Consider the following 20,001-nt stretch of genomic DNA (forward strand, 5'->3'; position numbering starts at 1 on the left):
TAGCCATAACAAATCACTTAAACTTCTTATATTCAACTGATACAATGTACATTGAATACAAGAAGGTCATAAGTGCATAGTAATAACAAAGCACTTACAACCTTCTTATATTCAACTGATACAATGTACATTGAATACAAGGTCATAAGTGCATAGTAATAACAAAGCACTTACAACCTTCTTGTATTCAACTGATATAATGTACATTGAATACAAGAAGGTCATAAGTACATATTAATAACAAAGCACTTACAACCTTCTTATATTCAACTGATACAATGTACATTGAATACAAGGTCATAAGTGCATAGTAATAACAAAGCACTTACAACCTTCTTGTATTCAACTGATATAATGTACATTGAATACAAGAAGGTCATAAGTGCATATTAATAACAAAGCACTTAAACCCTTCTTGTATTCTACTGATGCAATGTACATTGGATACAAGAAGGTCATAAGTGCATAGTAATAACAAAGCACTTACAACCTTCTTGTATTCAACTGATACAATGTACATTGAATACAAGAAGGTCATAAGTGCATATAACACAGCACTTACAACCTTTTTGTATCCAAGCGTCAAGCATACATACATGCACTGGCAATTTATGCAGACCAAGAATCTATCAGAGTCCACAATACAGTGACATGAATTCATGCTGCTTACATTATCAAAGTAGAAACATTGTTTCCGGATTGTTTGAAATTTTTTTTGTTATGGTGGTATCTCTAATTTATTCATTTAACAGATTGATTTATATTTAAATTAAAAAAACACTTTAAGATATTATATATGAAGGGTGGTATCTCCCAAACCAGAAATAGAGGGTAAAATTGCCAATAATTCATTTTGTCAAAAAACATGTTGGAATAGTGGGCACAAACTTATATGTTATTAAAGCCATAATTTACAATGAAATTGGTTTATTTGTTTCAAATTTTTTGGGACATGACTGTGTAATGTGTGCATATGTGTCGACTTATACACCTAAATAAAATCAATCCAATTTGTTGTGTTTGTCAGGTCAACAGCCCAATTTTGAAATAATGTCATAATTATAGAACTCCAGTTAAACAGCCTAAATAGCCATTGGGGTTTATTTCACTTAACTTTGTAACTTTGGCTTAAAATGGACAGAAACCTTTCGTGACAGTTATTACTATATTATTTCAGCAGTTTGAGCAAAGAATAAGAAATTTAAAATCTGATGGAGATCATACATAATTTATGGCTATAAGAATAGAAGTTGAACCTGGAAATTGTATTGAAAAAGGAATATAATGTAGACATGGTAAATGACAAAAGAGAAAAATCAAAGAAGAGGGCAATATCTAGATGGCATGACTAGAGCAGCTTTAATACTAATTATTGATTATTCAGTGTAATTAAGTGTAACAGCTTGCTGTTCAAACACTGGTTGCCAAACTAATATCACAAACACAACAGCAATATAAATGCTCTTTTATTACTCAAACACGACACTACGACAGTGAAAGGAACATCATTATTACAAATACATCTAGAGCAAATTATCCAGCAAATATATACATTGAACAGAAAATTACTGATGATTGATTGAAGGTCATGGTTGAAATTAATGACACAATTTATTACATGTTTACCTATCATACTTGATTGAAATCAAGGACATAATGCTTATGTATTATCAAGAACAGACAACAATGCAAAGTAAACACTGGAAAAATTGTTTTCTTAAGGGCTTGGATAGCGAAGTTTTCATGTATTTTTTGTGGGACCTGTGAGCACATCAGACATACATGTATTGCATTTTGAAAACGATGAATGTCCTTATGATATCAAATAATTTTGATTTTAAATTTGCGATATATTACACATTGATGACAAATGATTATAAATTGATATTTTCTAAATTTAACAGTCCTCGAAGTAAATTATAGAAATCTAATGAAATGTACCTAAAATGTATTTAGCTAGGATGAAAAGCCATCCATCATAGATTTTTTCCCCAAAATACAAAAAAAAAAATTGGTCTTTTGGGGAAAAAATGTATATCTTCAATATGAAAGGTTAACATTTTCAGTTGATAGTCGGCCTTTTATCCCAGTTACATACACATATCATTAGGTTAATAAAGTTTACTTTGAGGACTGTTAAATACCAAAATAAAGTTTAACAATGTGCAACAACTCATTTTGCCCTTGCTGAGAAATGGACAATTCCAAGTTGTTGTTTACGGGATCAGAGGTCAATTTTATGCTGACAATGTGTTGCTTGACCCAGCGGCCAATGAGAGTTGTTGCGTGTCGCGGGTATTGAAGTGTTTCCTTGATGATTAATTCACTGTTGGTTTGAAATCGGACAATACAACTACTAAATTTTTTTAATAATTTGCCATAAAATTTGTATTATATCGCAAATTTCAAAAAATCACTTTGCAATTCCCCACCCCTTCATTAAATGAAGGTTATCTCAAATGCTTAAAGTTGTTTTTGGCTAGGAAAGGAAAGAGGAATGATAAAAGAGAGAAGATGACCAAAGAAGTTGTTTGTTACCATTGGGATTGAAAGCCCAGATTCCTCCAAACACTCCAAAAAACACCTCATACTGAATAAGTTGAGGTGAATTATCTTACCTTATGGTGGCCTGTACATGTTACTATCTTGTCACTTTCTGGAAGGAACTGCATATCTGTCACCCACACAGGAACTCTTAGATCTAGAAAATCATTGCGAACCTGCAATCACAAAATCATGAAAAATGTTATGCTCAAAATTTGAAATACATACAGAAAAATATAACATATTTTGTCAATTTTCAACAAAGAAATCAATTTGAAATAATTATAAATTTATGTAAGTGGACCAGGACCGGGTTAATTCTCAGTTTGATAATTTCAAAATTGATTTCCGCAAATTAATACAAGTTCATTTTTAAGAAGCGGCATAACTATATAGCATTGTCATTCTGTACACATAAACATTTAATATTTTTATACCGTAAATGCAAATATTGCTTCAGCATGCAGGTAATCAATTACCACATAATATTTTCTGGGTCATTTTAATGCACATTTTCACTTTTCAAAATAAATTTTGTAAGGGCAAAAGATCAATGCACAGAAAGTGATTGGAGAGCAAGGTCATTCACATAATGTGCAAACAAAGATGTGGTAACATTGGACCAGTGTGGCTCTATTGATGTTATACAAATTTAGAATGTTGGCATTATTGGGGTCGTAGGTCCTTGATGACATGATTATAATATTGCCATGTGCTGCATATTATAGATAACTTTTAACAATAATTGTGATGCATGCTGTGCAGTGCCGTATGAATTAATTTAATTAAAATGGCAAAAACAAACAAAAAAAACACAAAAAACCCGGACAAATCAAACTTTTTAAGGCATCTACTGCTGAAAGCTGGAAGAGGCCATTTAATTCCAATGGAATATGGTACGAATTTGTTAAAGGCAGTGAAAAGGTTGTTGGATTTAAATTAAATGCAAACTTTGCTCATGGTCAGGGACAGACGATTTGCGCGGAAAAAAAATAGCAAATTGCGCGGAGATTGCGCGGAAATATTTTTCAGTGCAAATCATGTATCCCTGCCCATAGGAAAAAAAATAGCCAATTGTGCGGAGATTGCGCGGAAAAAAAGTTCCGCGCAAATCGCCTGTCCCTGCTCATGGTATGACAAACATACTGTACATATGAAAAACTTTAATAGGTAAATCCTGCTGCATTGCAAGATGCAGGATGGCAAACAAAGACTACATGTACTATATTACTGTTACATGTACATTACCTTGGCCAGGGTATAGCATTTCACAAAATTTTATAACAAGCAAACTCACCTACTTTTGAACCTGCACTTAAATTGCACCTCATAAGGAATTTCACCCCAGCTTGAAAAAAAATTTTAATTTGAGGGCTGCGGAGAGCAGGACTGTATACAATGTACTTACATTTTTTGCTTTGAATATTGGTTCTGTGGGGTCATTGAGGTCCCAGACTTTGAGATCATTCTCTTTGCCACCTGTAGCTACCTGATGAGGTTCATTGAAGTTTTGTCTCATCTTGGAAATATTAGCGCCAACTTCAATCTCTGTCTGCAAATTATGAAACAATTTAGACAGTCATATCAACAACAATTTCCTGCATGTTTTGAAAAAAGAATACTGCAGGTATTCAGAAATTATGAACATTGAACATTTTCAAGATAAACTATACATGAACGATTGCAATCATTACAGCAACATAGCTCCAAATTATTACACAATGGGAGCAAATAGAAAACTAATACCTGCTCAACATTTGAGTCGATCAAGGAGGTCAAATTCCCACCAGTCAGTTGGTCATGTGATTTGCATGTTTACTAGCCTGACATCATGCAACATTACATGTACTTGCCACTTGGCTGTTGTAAAAAAAAAAACTGTGCATGTAAACATCACTTGTTTTTTGCTTTGTTTTTTACACCTACCCCCCATTAGTCTTATTAGAAGGCTTAATGTTCTAAAACAAACAAAAAAGGCTTGACGACTGATTGTGTCTTCCATTAAAGTTACGGAAAGGCTTGTGTTAGTGCATATCGTTATTATGATTAGAGTTAGTTGTTGGGATTAGCTTTTGTAACTACTAGTACCCGGATGATGTAAGTAAAGGTGTAAATACCACATGCACTAATGTCACATGTTTATGTACCCGGTCCATGCATGACCAAATAATCTAACACTTATTATAAGAAGTGTTAGTGTTAAAGACAGCAAGGGCTCACTTTTGTTGCACTTTGTGTACCATTCAACTGATCGTTGTGACTTACTGCAAGCAGTAGGGATTTAATGATCTAGGGAGAATAAATTCTGATTCTCACAAACTATGTTCAGGAGAATTGTTGCGAGAATTAATTATCCAATTCTCGCTGAATTGGAGGCTCTGGATAGGGTGAGGGTTCAACTACTGTTGAAATTGGATACAATTTATCATAGTTTACACCTGCTGCTTACGCATTCTTCAGGTTCATCTTTCCACACTTTAAGAAGTCCTGATTCCACACAGGTGATGATAGCATTATCATTGGCTGCTAAACCTCTGAAGATTCCCTCGCCACCACTGCAGTCTTTGTCTTTCAAATACACACCAGCATTGGCATCAAATGTTCTTACAAGTCCATTCCTTAGACCAGTCAGTATCTGAAGGTTTGGTAAATTATCAAAAAGAAACACACAAATAATCTAAATGTACATCAATATTCAAAATGATTTTCACAAAAATAACGAACTAAAATAAAGGCATATGAAGTCATACTACATGAAGGCGCACAAAATTATGACAATAATAATCATTATTACTTGCAATTGTGAACTTTTTGTTTCAGTTCAGCATTTTCAAATTGGTTATCAGTCATCTTCCACATTTTGTTATTCTAAGCACCAGCTTACACTAATCTGAGTGAAAAGAGCACAGTGCTCAAAATTATAAGACTACGGTGAAGTTCAAGCCTTATTGAAGCCGTGCATGAACTATAGCGCTTGGAAATGTATGTGTACAAGGCCCTTAATCTGAATTTGTTCCATGGGCACTGGCCCAAAGTACCAGGTATAATATGCTGTAATGGTAAATGGACTGGATGTACAGAGGTCTACAGAGACCAATAACAGCAATGTGACACAAATTCAGACAGCCCAATAGCTACATGTACTCCAAAAGACAGATGGGCACTCTGGGCTAGGATGTCCCAACAGAGGTAACTAATACCTTGGAAATTATAATGTCTATTGTTAAATTTAATATACATGTATATTGAGCACTTTTCAGCCATCTTCCATTTGCTCACTGATGTATTTGCTATCTCATACAGTGTATGAATTAACAAGAGTATTATTGTCTATAATCAATCTTCAAGAATACACATTGTACCTCCTTTGCTTCATTCCATCTCATTATAATAATCTACCTTATCTTCTCCTTTTTCTGCCCAATTGATAACTGTGATTTCTTGATCCTTACTCAGTTCTGTTAAGTCTGCATAGTTCACACCTGACTTTTTAGCCAAATTAACACCTGTAAATAAAACAACAAATAAAATGCTCAATGAAAGTTCATTTCATATTGCGCAATTTGCGTATTTTGGCTCCAAATGCGCTTTTTTTTTCTTTAAACAGATTTGGAGAGTACCTAAACCGAATATCAAGTGCTATCATCATTAAAAAAAAATTTGGGAAAAAAAAAAAAAATAAATAAAAAATAAAAAAATTGTTTCGCGGATACCTAGAGCGAAGTACTGCAATCATTTGGGATTGATTCTAAAACATTTACAAAAAAGTTACCAAAATATTACAAGTTTATATCCAAATGGGACCAATTTGTAACTTTTTATTATTGCATTTTTATATCTTCAATAGATTATGCAGTGAACACAATTTGTTTTTAATATTTTTAGATACCAAACTCTTTCTTCCTGATTTGTTTGAAGGACCCATGTAATGTAATGTCTTTCTAAATCCATTTATTTTTAGCTACATACAATGTAGCTTTCAGAAAAGGAAAATATGGGGTTTACCAGTGCTCGAATTTCGCGGCGGCCACCGCGGCCATTGCCGCGGTGCCCTTTCATTTGGCCTTAATGCCCTGAAAAACAAGAACTTTACGCGGCCACAATGGCCTTGCCCTAATTTTGCAGTGGCCAGTAGCATTTGGGATCGAGTCTCGGTCGGGAACAAAAAAATGCTCTCGATTCCCGGAAGTGGAACCAATTTAAAAGTAGCCCTTTTTATTTTGTATCACAATTGACTGTAAAGCTTAAGCTTTCATACAATCGCAGGTTACACTCAATCATTATGATCCCACGTGTCGCTTCCTCCAGCTTCCTCGCCCATAGCGTTTAAATCACAACGGAGTTGCCAGATCTTTTGCCGCACAAGCGCAGCAAATGCGCTGCAGGCTGCACATAACAAAGTTCATCGGAGCATGTTCCCTGGCTGACGAAAGCGCCCAACACGTGTCTCCTTAGCGGGGTTGGCAAATATGTTTTTCGATCGTTCTGCAACAGGTAGAGATCCTGTGACATCCTGCAATTTGTTTATCGGAGATTTATTTTACGTATTTTTGCGTGATTTTTTTTTCTTCCGTGTTTTTTCAGCGTTAAAAAAAAATGCTGGAAAATAAAAACGCTGACATTTTCATGCCTGAATGTATTCTAATAACGAACCTGGAACGAATATGGAAATTGAAGCTGTATTATCATTCTAATAACAGGTAAAAGTTTGACTGTATCACACCTCCCAGGTGTTTGTTTCTGTTTATTTACATACTCATATTTCACTGAATGAATCATGAAATAAATAAATAAATATATATATATATAAATAAATGAATGAATCATGAAATAAATAAAGAAAGAAGAAATAATGGTGGATGGATGGATGAACGAATAAATATATGAAATAAATAAATCATGGCCTCGGTGCCCCCTAAAATGTTAAATAGCCAAGGCCAAGTTGGCCTGCCCTAAAAATAACGAAATTCAAGGCTTGGGGTTTACCATGACAAGAAAGATAATTTTGTTGATGTACCACCCTGTATATTTCTTACCTACCCTGTATTATGATGTTATACTTTGTTGATTTGGCCTCCTTGTAATATTTTAAGCTTTCCAGAAATATACATAAGTTTATAATGGTCCAAAATGTATTATTCAAAAGTTGTGTTGAAGGGAATCAAAATTGGTGATCTCATTTTAAATTATGTTACACAAAAGATGACCAATTCATGACATGAGACCGTATGCGATGTTTATCACAACACAGTACGTACACAGCGTGTGGGACATGCACCCACAGTCACACACCCACCAGAGGATCATACCGTATTACAACCGCAGGAGCAACATGTACAATGTAGGTATGAGAGGCAAACCTTAGTTAACACATTTGCTTATAGTCAGCGAAATTGGCCTAAACCGGGGCACAAACACAATACATACTCTGAGTAAAGATAAACACTTGTGCTGAACGTCAAATTGGTCACTTATCGCTCACTGTTCAAAATGTGACATCTACACCAATTACAGTCCCGAAACTGTCTACTTTTTAGCCGACCTCAATTCCGAAGCATTTAGTGATAGTTAAAAATGCGATCCCCAACCCTTTGGTTACCTTTGGACGAATTTGTAGAAATCTCCGCGGAGTCTCCGTGTCTGAAATTCCCCGGTACAAACATCGAAAATGTCGCATTTCTCAGTCCCGGTGATGATACTATATCCGCATCGCTGTTTTCATACATGAATATGCATATCTCTGACCCCTGTAAGGTCAAAAACATGGCGTTGATTTCAACCAATCCGATCCACCGATTGTGACCTTTTCATGAAATAAGCAGCTTGATACTGACGTCATATCTGAGGTGACAGGAGGCAGCAGATACCATTTTGGTCATCTGAACTCGACTTGTGCGTTCTTTTGGTTGACATAAATCGAACTAAATTTTCAATAACGGGTAATAGTAGGATTTCAATTTTTTATTAATGAAATGTGGGATTAGGGTTTGAAAAACCGAAGAATGAACCAGTTTTAGTTGGCTACAACAGCCCACTTTCCTTGCCAACAGTCCTTGAACTGTTGAGTTCAGAAGTGAACTCATCAAAAGTGCCGTTTAGACCGAAAGGTGGGGAAGTCTTTGTTTACAAACCGGGATCACGGATCAAAAAAGACGACTGGAGAGCGGATGGGCATAGGTATTTTTTATTATATTACATTTTATAATATTATAGATAAAGAAATTGCATACGGATCCGGATCATACTGACCGGATCATACACGGATCTTCTGATTTTAACGATCCTTTACCTGTATTCTCTCTTTTATATAGTTGGGTCAATGCGGGTGTTAGGCAACAACCAAAAAAAAATCCTGTAATTAAGAAGGCATTTTTCTATGCCAAAGAGGGGAGGAAAGATGGCATTGATAAAGCCAATACATGAATAAAGCATTTAGAAGGGAGGCCTACTGGAAACCGGATGATGAGGTATTTCAAAATAAATTTTTAAGTTTATTTAATTATAACATTTCATTAACATTGTTGTAAGAAATAAATAAATAGATTTTATAAATAAAGAAAATAGTCTCTCGTAAAATCACGGATCCGGATCATGCGGATCCGGACCATACCCGGATCATTCTAAACAAGTTATCTTGTTTTCATTGCAGGATACAATGTACGTGGTTCATTATTGGGGGGATGATTCGATTAGCAAAAAACTCGATGCACCAGTGCAAACAAAATTAAAAATACGGACGATGCCTTCCGTCTTACGAGCCATCGAGAAGGAGACGGTCAACAAGGCAGCGCATATCGTCTACAAGGAAAAGGTGGTTGAAAATCAAAGCAATCATGAAGCCGTTGCCGAACCAAAAAATCTTAAGCAAGTCCAAAACATACGGGAAAAGGTTAAAAACGAAAAAAGACTCTCAAAGGATTCGATCATTAATATCCACTTCACATGAAGAATATTCCAAAAACTTAGAAACAAAATCCGTAAAGTGGTCCGAAGCATTTGTGGAATACTTTGATAAAAACATAGCCCCCAAATTAGATCGCTTTGCCTCTTGGATAATTAAAGATACATGCCCCTTAGATAAGGATACAGGAATAACCACAAACTTGTCCGAAGGTTTCAACTTCCTTCTTAAGGACCTCCTGTCTTGGAAAGAAGTTCCCGAAGACGTAATCATAATATCATTAAGAATGCTCCAAGAATATTATCTATGTGAGAGCTTACGTGGACGGGCTGGACTTGGAACATATCAACTGCGCCCAAAATATATCAAATTCAACATCCCGATTGATGAACTTAGACTCCCAAACAGTTACTGTTCACCATCGGACATCGTCAAGTCAATCCGTGAAAAAGACTTCTTCCCTCTGGACGACCCAACACCAACAACATCCAACACCAAGTTCACAAGGGCATGGCAGATAGTCAAAACTGATGGGATTAGTTTTTCCGCTAAACTAGGTACAAGGATATAGCGGAATCCACAGTGTAAGACTAAACCCTCTGTCATGCTCTTGTGGGCTCAAAGGAGACCAATGCGTGCATAGGCTTGCGGTGTTGTTGGCAAACCACTTTGAAGTATCGGACGATCCGTTACCAGAACTCAACTTAAATGTCTTAACTAGGAAGAGAAAGGGGAAAGGAAAAAAGGCAGGGCGAAAAATCCCACGGAAAGAAGACATAGACGAGGAGTCAGTGAAACCAGCACCAGATTCAGTTAGAGCCAAGACGGTCATTGACGCTGATGCGGCTAGCGGATCTGGCAGCGGATCTGGCAGCGGATCCGCCAGCGGATCAGCCGTAACAGACGGCAAAATATGGATCCCGCACAATGAAAAAATGGGACTAAGAATTGACCTATATGAACATGACCGCGACGTTATTTTGGGGACCAATGGACAGACAAAGTGGATATGTGATCGAATTATAGACGCCTCCACCCAAATAATCAAACATCAATCAAAAGTGGCTGGTCTTCAGACATGCATATTTGGGGCAAAGCCGTCAAATTTTCATATAGAAGTGGGAGAGTGGTACCAAATTATAAACACAACCCCTTTACATGGATCCCACTGGGTGCTTCTCTCCACGCAAGGCATCGACAACACATTAGAGGAGGTCCCAATTGTCTACCTCTATGACTCCCTTTGGACAGGCAAAGTATCCGAGTCCATGCTTGAGACAGCCGAAGCTATCATATTTGCCCCCGAGGCAGTGGGTAAATTGGACTTTCGTCATATGAGATGTGACAAGCAACCCAACTACAACGATTGTGGCATCCATGCCATAGCAAATTTAGTGTCATTGATCAATGCCATCGATCCAACCCAGATTAGATACATGTCCCCGGATGATATGCGGCATCATCTTGTGGATTGTTTAGAATTACAACAATTCAGCCCCTTCCCTTATATAGAGTTCAAAAATGATGATGATATTCACACACAGAGCATTTTAAATACAACTTCATTAGGCATATCATCTCAAAAATCCCAATCACAATCTCAGCCCCAATCTCAACCCCCTCTACCATCACAATCCATAACACCAGCAGTTAAGCCTATTACTCGACGGGGACGGAAGCCAAAACAACAACAATCTCTAGTAGTCACCAGTACCCCCAAAACCTCCACACCATCAGTTATTACTAGACGAGGAAGGGTTGTTAAAAGAAACAAAAGATCCAGTTTTTACTACTCATAATTATTAATTACTTTACTTTCATTGATCAGTGACACTAAATTTACTATGACATTATCAGTTCACAATATCAGAAATATCATAAGTTACAAAAAAAACAGTACAAAATAACAGAAAAATAACGCTTGGTAAAAATTATTATTAAAATATTTATTGTGTCGAACACCGTCTGAAGTTGTCAAAGTTGTCAAACTCCATCGAAGTTTTACTTATATTATAGGGGGCGCTATTTATGTTTTCCGTATCGCGTGATCAGTTCCCATGGCGCGTCTGCTGATACCAATTTTCTTCGATCGCCGTGCATCATGAACCAGCATACGATGTACGTGTACGTGTTCCTGTGAATGAAACATGAGAGATGAATTACTGTGGTCGATCGATCGTAAGTTTAACTTTTATTGAAGCAATTTGTTTCAACACTTAGGATTTTACCATTTTTTATGTGGATCCGTTGATCCGTTGACGGATCTAGGTCCGTGTTCTAGTATTTACCCAACAAGTCATATAGAATATTTTCTCAATTTGAATTTTATCCTTTCTAGGTAGGACTGCTTTTACCGTAAATTTGCGTAAATTCCTGATGTCATGAATGATACATGTATGTGCGCCACATTTTTAGGCTCCGCGATTGCCTATTACATAGACGAGAGCAACTGGTAACAAGCGAACCTGTGCAGTATCGGGCTGCTATTCAATTGCGTGGTGCATTGGTGACATGTATTTTCAACGTAAAATGCCTATCATTATACAGTGTTCCACCCAAAATAATAAAAAAATCATCGTATAGATCCCTTAGACTGCCTAACTAGCCTGTATCTCGTTTCGGCCAAAGAACGTCTGTAATACATACCTGTTTTTAATGACTTTGCAATGTGTTTCTATTGTCAGCAATAACAGCTTGCATTCATACTTTTGAGTTTATATGGTGAATTTTCGTACACATCATAAATACCGGTAAGTGAAATCAGAATATCCTGAAAGGAATTTAGGTAACTAATTCAACGACACTGACCTCGCAGCAGCTAATGTTTTCATGTAAACATGGCGTCATTAGACATTTTTAGCCTACGTTTCGTATCCTACTATCGGATCGTTGAAACAACAAAACCTCAATCCCCGGCCTCATTCACGAATTAACTCACCTTCCTACACCACCAGTTGAAATAAAACTCGAAACATCCCGTGTTATTCCTCAAAACTACATGCACCTTCATTAATAAAAAATTGAAATCCTAGTAGAAATCCGTTATCGAAAATTGTTTGATATAAAACGTCAACAAAAGTAATTTTTCTGAAGAGTAGATACAGCGTGTCAAAATGGCGGCCGCAGTCGCATCCCCCAGCTTTGTACATGTACCCAGGTCATGGTATGTCTACGTGACGAACAGTCAAGGTCGATCAGAGGACAGCGCAACCTGTCTGCTGTCATGCCGTAATATAATGGCTCCATCCAATGAACGGCGCTGTCAATCATCCTTAGGCCCTTCACAATTAATTCTTAGTTTCCTGTTTCATGGTTGAAAACCAGGGATGAGGCGACTTTTAATTATTAATTATTAATTATCTTTTATTTTCTTTATTTTAAAATAAGTGGTCGCAACCTACATCAAGCCATTTTGACAAGGAGCATGCATTTAATTATTTTACTACTATGTTTGATTTTATACATAAGTAATGGTACAATTAGATTCTATGTTTATTCATCATTATAGATGATATAATCAAAGTCAGAAAGTAGCAAATGGTAGTCATTAAAAGATATTTTTAAAGAGAAAATCCAAAATATAAATAAAATAATTAAATATTTTGCAATTCTCTACTTTGGACGCGGGCGGGAAACAGGAAACTAAGAATCAATTGTAATTGGCCTTATTCACAATCGCCTTTGTCGAACAGACTTTTACGCAGGTAAGAGCTCACGCTGTCCTCACTTTAGCGATTAGGATCGACGAGCGTCAGGCCGACACAATCTGGTTGTGTAGGAGACTATCATTGTGATGCCCACATTGTAACCATTGGATTACGGAAGAAATATTCATACCAGGACTGAAGCAAATGTGGCCATTTCTATGTTTGTACCGGGCAAGTACCGGACATTTTTCAACACAGAGCTAGCGGAAATTACTACAAATTCGTCCAAGGTAAGCAAAGGGTTGGGGATCGCATTTTTAACTTTGAGTTTGACTAAACTGTTTCGGAGTTAAAGGCACGCTAAAAGTAGCTAGTAGACCATTTTGGGGGCTGTATTTGGTGTACATGTGACGTTTTGAACAGAGTAAAAAACAACCACTTATTCGCTATTGCTGAAGTATACTCGCCGAATCATGTACCAATACACAAGGACAAGGACAGGTATTGGTACATGAGATCAGGTATAGATCCCTGTACTAGATTGTGTCTATTGCAAATTTGAATTCACCTTTACCTACATCCAACATGCATTGCATGATTGGCGCTAGTTTATACAGCCTAGTAATAAATACTAATAAATAATCTATTTTTACAGAAATGTTAAAGCCTAAGGCAGCCTGGCAGCTTACTAAATTTTTATGTTACAACTTACAAGTAAGCTTACTACCATGACTACAATTTAGTTAGAGGTTCTAATATAACACAAAATGCCACACGAAAGGGAAAGCCACATCTGCAATGTTATTCTACATGAGAAATCATTCCTTCAAGAATAAAGCATCGAAATCAACATAATAGTTCACCTTTTAATATGCCTGTTTCTGCACCAATCCACACGTGTGTTCCGTCTACAGCAGCCATGATTTGTTATTGACATTCTCACTTTTCAGCCTCAGTACCTCAGTATTCTACAGACCTGCTACAGATCCTTCACATGACCTTTTTAAAGTGACATCCGTTTTCTAGTAAATGATGCTAAAAAGGTCAAATGGGAATATATGTAACGTGTACTTCATGGCTCCGATTCAATTTTTGCTTCATAGCATCGCAAGCAAACAAGGTCAATTATGAGTCACAGAGAGTGCGTTACATTTTTTAATTTATTTGTGTACAAATGAATGGTGGATTTTGCTGTGCAGCTGACGTGTACTGCTTGACTGTGCCCAGTAAAAAAACAAATTATGTTTTCTTCTTTCTGACCTAATTAGCTAAACCTACATCGAGGATGGCGTCCGGCACAACAGAGTTTCGTTTGCTGCCAATGTCAGAATCAACATCACAGCTGTGCTTTGACAAGGAACAATTTTTGAAGGTAAACATTAACAATTGATTTATTGATAACATAATCTAATCATATCATCAAGTTCAAAAAGCTTTCTCTAACTAGTTTCAGCTCATACTCACATGTTCATCATGCTATTACATACATTACATGTCATGCAATGATGCACTTATCATGCATGATATATACAAATATATTATAGTATTTTGCAGTAAACCTTTGACGAGCGCGACTACTGTGATGTTGCAAATTCTGAGACTGAGCTAACAACACATACATATGGCGCACAGTTCATTCATAAATTTCCACTCGGCAACAGCAGATCGCCTCAGCTCAGCAGCTAATTAGAGTAGAGACAAGTGCGTCCAACACAGTAAATACGCGATGTATGCTTAAAATACGCGCTCGTCAAAGGTTTACTGTGCATTGATAGTCATGATAGTCCCAATAATTGGAACTCACAGCTCCGACCGTGAGTTCCAAGGAGCTACACATGTATATGGTCGTGCGCCATGAATTGGGGGCCAAATGAGTTACATACTAAAAAATTGAACAATTTACATGGGTTTGTACTTAAACTGATCTAATTCATAAACTGTTCATCAAAACCCTATAAAATTATATATCACTGTCAAGCTTAGAGTACCAGGAATACACACATACAAACAACTGGTCAATATACAGGGTGCCACAAATGTCATATAGGGTGGAAAAGTTAAATTTTGGTTCAAAAAGTATAAAATTTTGTTCCTCTCTTATTTACTAATGTAAAAACTTTTTCTGGTAAAACCTTTTCAGATGTGCTAATAACATTGTAGGCTTCCAAAAAAAGCAAACATGTAATGATGAGTTATGTTGACTTACTGAGATACAGGGTGTTCAAAAGTCGGACATAATTTTTATGATTTTATAACATTATCAATCAAAACTTTTTTTCTCCAGGCCCTACACAAAAACCAGTGGCATATTTGAATTCCTCATCAAATTTCCATCAAGAAAATGCTAACTTTCACAGCAGTAGGGTAACTCCTTCAAGAAATATGATAGTCAGAACATTTCGGAGCATAAATAAATACCTAGTACAGTAACGTATAGGAAATGTCTATAAACCATGACACAGAATGCAGCACACTTGCAACAAATTAATTTTACTTGGAGTAAAACTAGTCACACTTCAAACTAAACAGAAATACCAAAACAATGGTACATAATCCATCTCAATACCTTGCTGGGTTATGAAGTTACAGTAAAAAATATATTTGAGAGTCTCCAAAAAACAATATTCTCTATACTTTAACACATGCCTCATCCGTAGGCTCCTCACCCGTAGGCTCCACCACCCCTGACTTAACATCCTTTGATTGGCAATATCTCACAAAGTACAAATAGTATGAACGTTTTACCTTCAACAATTTTAGCCAGATAAATTAGCAAGAAAATAAGACCAAAACCAGTTCAGTACCCCAATCCATTCTTGAGATCTGTGACAAAATGTTTGGGAAAAAATTAAAAAATGTAACACCGCCACCTTTTCCTATACCCCAATTCATGGCGCATGACCATATAGATATGTGTATGTGTCGCCGCGACTTATTAGCGTGCATTCATCACCATATTTACATGTACATAGTCGTGGAGTCTTTTCGCTGAGCACTCACAAATCACTTTTTTTTTAAATATTTTTTTGGACAAAAAGTTGATGTGTAGAATAAGTTGAGCAATCACAGATCATAGAGATGACATACATCCATGACATCAGTGACTTTCCAAGTTAAAATTTAGCAACCCATGGATAGTATCCATTGGATACAGCCTGACATAGCGTGCAGGGTTCACAGTTTATCGCGTTTTCGCGTCCAGGACGCTTTTTTAACTCACTGGACATGGAAAAAATAAGATTATGTAACCTGAATGGGTCCAGCAGGCAGGCTGTGTTTGGACCCTACTTCACAGTTTTTTAATCCCCTATTCATGTTGCGTGAATCACTCTATTGTGGACCATCCTTTTGATACTTGAGTACTTGGACAAGAGGAACAGTTTTGACAGGCCTTTTGTCGACCTCTCTGTTTGTAAACAAACGAGGAGATAGAAATTGTCCTCCTCGCCAAATACGAAAGTCAACGTAATAGTTCCGTACGGCACTAGTCATTAGGTAGTAAATGTAGTTCTTTATGAGAAAGTGGGCGATCGCGGCAAGTCGTCTTTACACAGTAATTTGACTCGACTTTGGTAAGTTTTGGGTGCCGAATTTGGCATACTTTAATATTTATTGTGTGCGCCAGTACTGAAAATACATTTCCGGGTGTTTCTGAAGTTTCGTACATAAGTACAATTTGGACCCACATAAATCAATTTGAGACCCGCAAATTTCAAATAAATGGGATCTGAATGGGTCCAGCATAAAAAAGTGGACCCGGTTATTTGAGAGCAAACTGTGAACTCTGATAGCGTGACGATTTTTTCGTACACTGCGCAATATACGCCAGCGTGTGTGACTGCGTGCGTAACACGAAGTGGATCCAACCATACCAACACACTCGTGATTGGTTATAGTACTCATGTAAGTGTCATGAAGGTCGTGCGTTTGTGTTGTATAGTTGGATTTTGCTACGAAAAAGGGGATTAATCCAGGCCCAATTACTGATAATTACCCCCTTTGGTCAAGTACACTTCCAGCCCACCCCAATGATAAACCACAGCAGACAATACATACAAAAGATAGAAAATTGTTATGTATGATGTAATAATGTTATTATGAAACCTGTTGGCACAATTTTTACACCATGTTGATAGGTCTATATTAATGGGAAATCAGCAGGAGCTAATTGGAGGGATTAGTGGTTTTGATTTTTATACCTTTTTCGTAGAGCAACCAGAGTATACTAGTTTGAAATGTATACGCAAAATTTAATCGCGGTTGGATCATTCAATTGAAATTTCCACTAACAATTTAACTTGCTTGAGAAGCCTATAGTCATGAATTTGCTCACCGATGAGCTTCACATTCGAGGGTAGAGACCGTCACATTCGCAATCTAGTCGGATTTGCTGAAGCATTACACCGTGTAAAGCAATGGAAGTTCAGAAATAAACACAGGCCACTGGCGAATCAATAATGTTGCTAAAATTGCACAAAATTTTGGACTGTTCAAAATAAGGAAATCTTTATTCAAAAGATACAGTTTCAGACTCATCAAAATGACTTTCATATAAATTTCAACATTAACAGAATAAATAACCCTGTTGCAAAAATTGCAACGCTGAATGACAGAAAAACGATAGCAACGTACTCCAGCATTGAATGCGTTTCGTGTGCAAATTTGAAGCTAGAGTTCTTGAGTAAAATCTAACATGCATGATGCATGACTTCTAAGGCCAAGAAAAAAATAACCTGTATCGTCTGGATTTTTTCTAAAATCTGTGACGTGATGAGGTAGAGAGGCCCTAATGGCAGGAGACCATTTGCTATTGTATTAAAATACCATTCATTTAATATGCGTAAATTTGTAATTGCAAAGTGTTTGTCAACACATAAATGAGGAGGCCAGATAATATTTTTGTTATTTCCCCAAAGCCCTACCCCTAGGAAGAGAGTGCTTTCAATGTGTTTATTAATGACCAAGAACATGTATTTTCATAACAACATTTAAGAAACAAAGTAAGGGAGCAAAGAAGAAAAATAACACAAATATTTGAATATGATATAAAAATATAAAAAAGTGTTTGGTGAGCAATAAATGGTAAAGGTCAATGCGCCATGGAAATTTACGGAGCGGGGGGTCAGCATGAAAGTCACACGAAAGTCTTTAGACTTAGAGGGCCATTTCTCCAAAACTTAATAATGTTTGTAGAGTCTTTATGCTGAAACATGTGCCAAGTATAGCAGGTGCAGTTAATTACAAAACCAGTCTCTAACACAGTAGTTTGATTTATTTTTAAAATTGGTTGTATAAACATAGTAATAACATTGTACATGTAATCGCATCTGTCCATGCAGGCTTAAGATCAATAGAAGATAAAATGTATTTCAGTTATAAGGTGAATTTGTCTATAGAAATTGACTCTCTTTTACTACAGGATGACTTTGATGTTGATACCTTTGTAGCTGATTGTCGCCGATTTGAGTCCAGCTGGAGACTTTACGGGAGGATCTACATATTTACTTCAAGTCTCTCAAAAATGCTATGGTGGAACTCATCAATAAGGACTATGCTGACTTTGTGAATCTCTCATCAAATCTGGTATGGTTGACTGAACTTGAAATGTTGTTTATTTTTACCAGTTTTGTTCCTTTATGGAGAATCGTGGTTAGAGATTTGGAAAAATAGTATAAATGTTTACATTCAGTTTTGGTTCTTGGTTAGGTTTTTTTATTTATTTTTTCTGGGAAAAAAAAAGAGAGATATCAAACAATCAACGGTGTAGGCAGAGCAAGCAACTCGTATGTATAAAACTGACTAAAATACTAACCTAAACTCAAATACATGACAATTTTGACTTTATCAAATTCAGGATATTTCAGTTGTAATTAAAGCATTGAAATCAAACAGTGGTATATCAAATTATCTCATTCATTCTCAAACTACTTGTGCCAAATGGTAATGTAACTAATGTTTGTAATCCTTTATGTTATTGTGCAGGTTGGAATGGATAAAGCTATTAACAACTTATCAGTGCCACTGGGACAACTGAAAGAGGAAATTCTGGTAGGTTTGAAATATGATGTAAAATTACAGAGCTGAAAGAAGACTTACTGTTCTATTTTTAACAAATACATTGTATGTAGGTTATAGTGACCATACATGTATGTATCAAGGACCATTTCAGGTAGTACCGTGCATACATGTACATTCAACATGCTAAGGCACTTACAGAACTATTTTAAATAACAAATTTACATAATTTACAGAACTTTGGCAAGGGACACTAGGTATGCAAAATATCTAATTCTCGATCATGAGACGATGTACTAAAAACTGTGCTTGCTCCGTAAGTGTGTGGTCTTTGGGTAGTATGCTCGACATAAATATATGTGCGTACCAAAGTTGGCTATCATCTTCAAGAATTATATATTTTGCCTATACCTACAATTAATTTGATTATTACACTATCAAATGTTAAATTTTGCTTTTGATCACAGAGTGTCAGATCTGGCATGGATGATGCTATCAAAGCAGTGGAGGATAAACTTACAGCAAGAGCCAGAATCAGAGAAAAAAAGGTAAGCACAATACAATACATCCATTTCAAGTATCAGGTCCAAAATCATGAGTCCAAAATTGCACATTTTTGTTGAATTAGTCAAGAATTTGATCAATTTTGACAACAAATGGCCAAATATGCAAGATTTTTATCAAATGCCACCCAGCACTAAAAATGGCCTAGCTACAACCCTGATGATGGGACAGGGATATGGGAAGAGGTCCAATTTATTGATAATGAGAAAGTATAAAGTCTGAAATTAGAAATTAGAAATGGCAATTCATTGAAAATGTTTCTGAAAGCCAGAACTCACAAAATCTACTTGCTGGTGTTATAATTTGCTGATTGCTGCCATTACAATCATT

The 20,001-nt window shown here is 36.3% G+C and overlaps 2 protein-coding genes across 2 annotated transcripts in view; one reads left to right on the plus strand and one right to left on the minus strand.

The window, feature by feature from the left end:
* Window positions 1-14,097, minus strand: part of LOC140152712 (WD repeat-containing protein 74-like) — a 35,180-nt gene extending 21,083 nt beyond the window's left edge. The window contains exons 1-5 of the mRNA XM_072175175.1: window positions 13,956-14,097; window positions 5,944-6,050; window positions 4,994-5,179; window positions 3,953-4,096; window positions 2,619-2,720 (exon numbers count right to left, since the gene is read on the minus strand). Coding sequence (XP_072031276.1) covers window positions 2,619-2,720; window positions 3,953-4,096; window positions 4,994-5,179; window positions 5,944-6,050; window positions 13,956-14,013 — 597 coding nt within the window. The 5' untranslated portion in view covers window positions 14,014-14,097. The remainder of the gene's footprint in view (window positions 1-2,618; window positions 2,721-3,952; window positions 4,097-4,993; window positions 5,180-5,943; window positions 6,051-13,955) is intronic.
* Window positions 14,098-14,253: 156 nt separating this feature from the next.
* Window positions 14,254-20,001, plus strand: part of LOC140152713 (conserved oligomeric Golgi complex subunit 2-like) — a 32,520-nt gene continuing 26,772 nt past the window's right edge. The window contains 5 exon segments of the mRNA XM_072175176.1: window positions 14,254-14,464; window positions 18,512-18,556; window positions 18,559-18,675; window positions 19,075-19,140; window positions 19,575-19,655. Of these exon segments, the coding sequence (XP_072031277.1) occupies window positions 14,378-14,464; window positions 18,512-18,556; window positions 18,559-18,675; window positions 19,075-19,140; window positions 19,575-19,655 (396 nt within the window). The 5' untranslated portion in view covers window positions 14,254-14,377.

The sequence above is a fragment of the Amphiura filiformis genome, chromosome 5, assembly GCF_039555335.1.
Source record: "Amphiura filiformis chromosome 5, Afil_fr2py, whole genome shotgun sequence".
Taxonomy (NCBI): Eukaryota; Metazoa; Echinodermata; class Ophiuroidea; order Amphilepidida; family Amphiuridae; genus Amphiura; species Amphiura filiformis.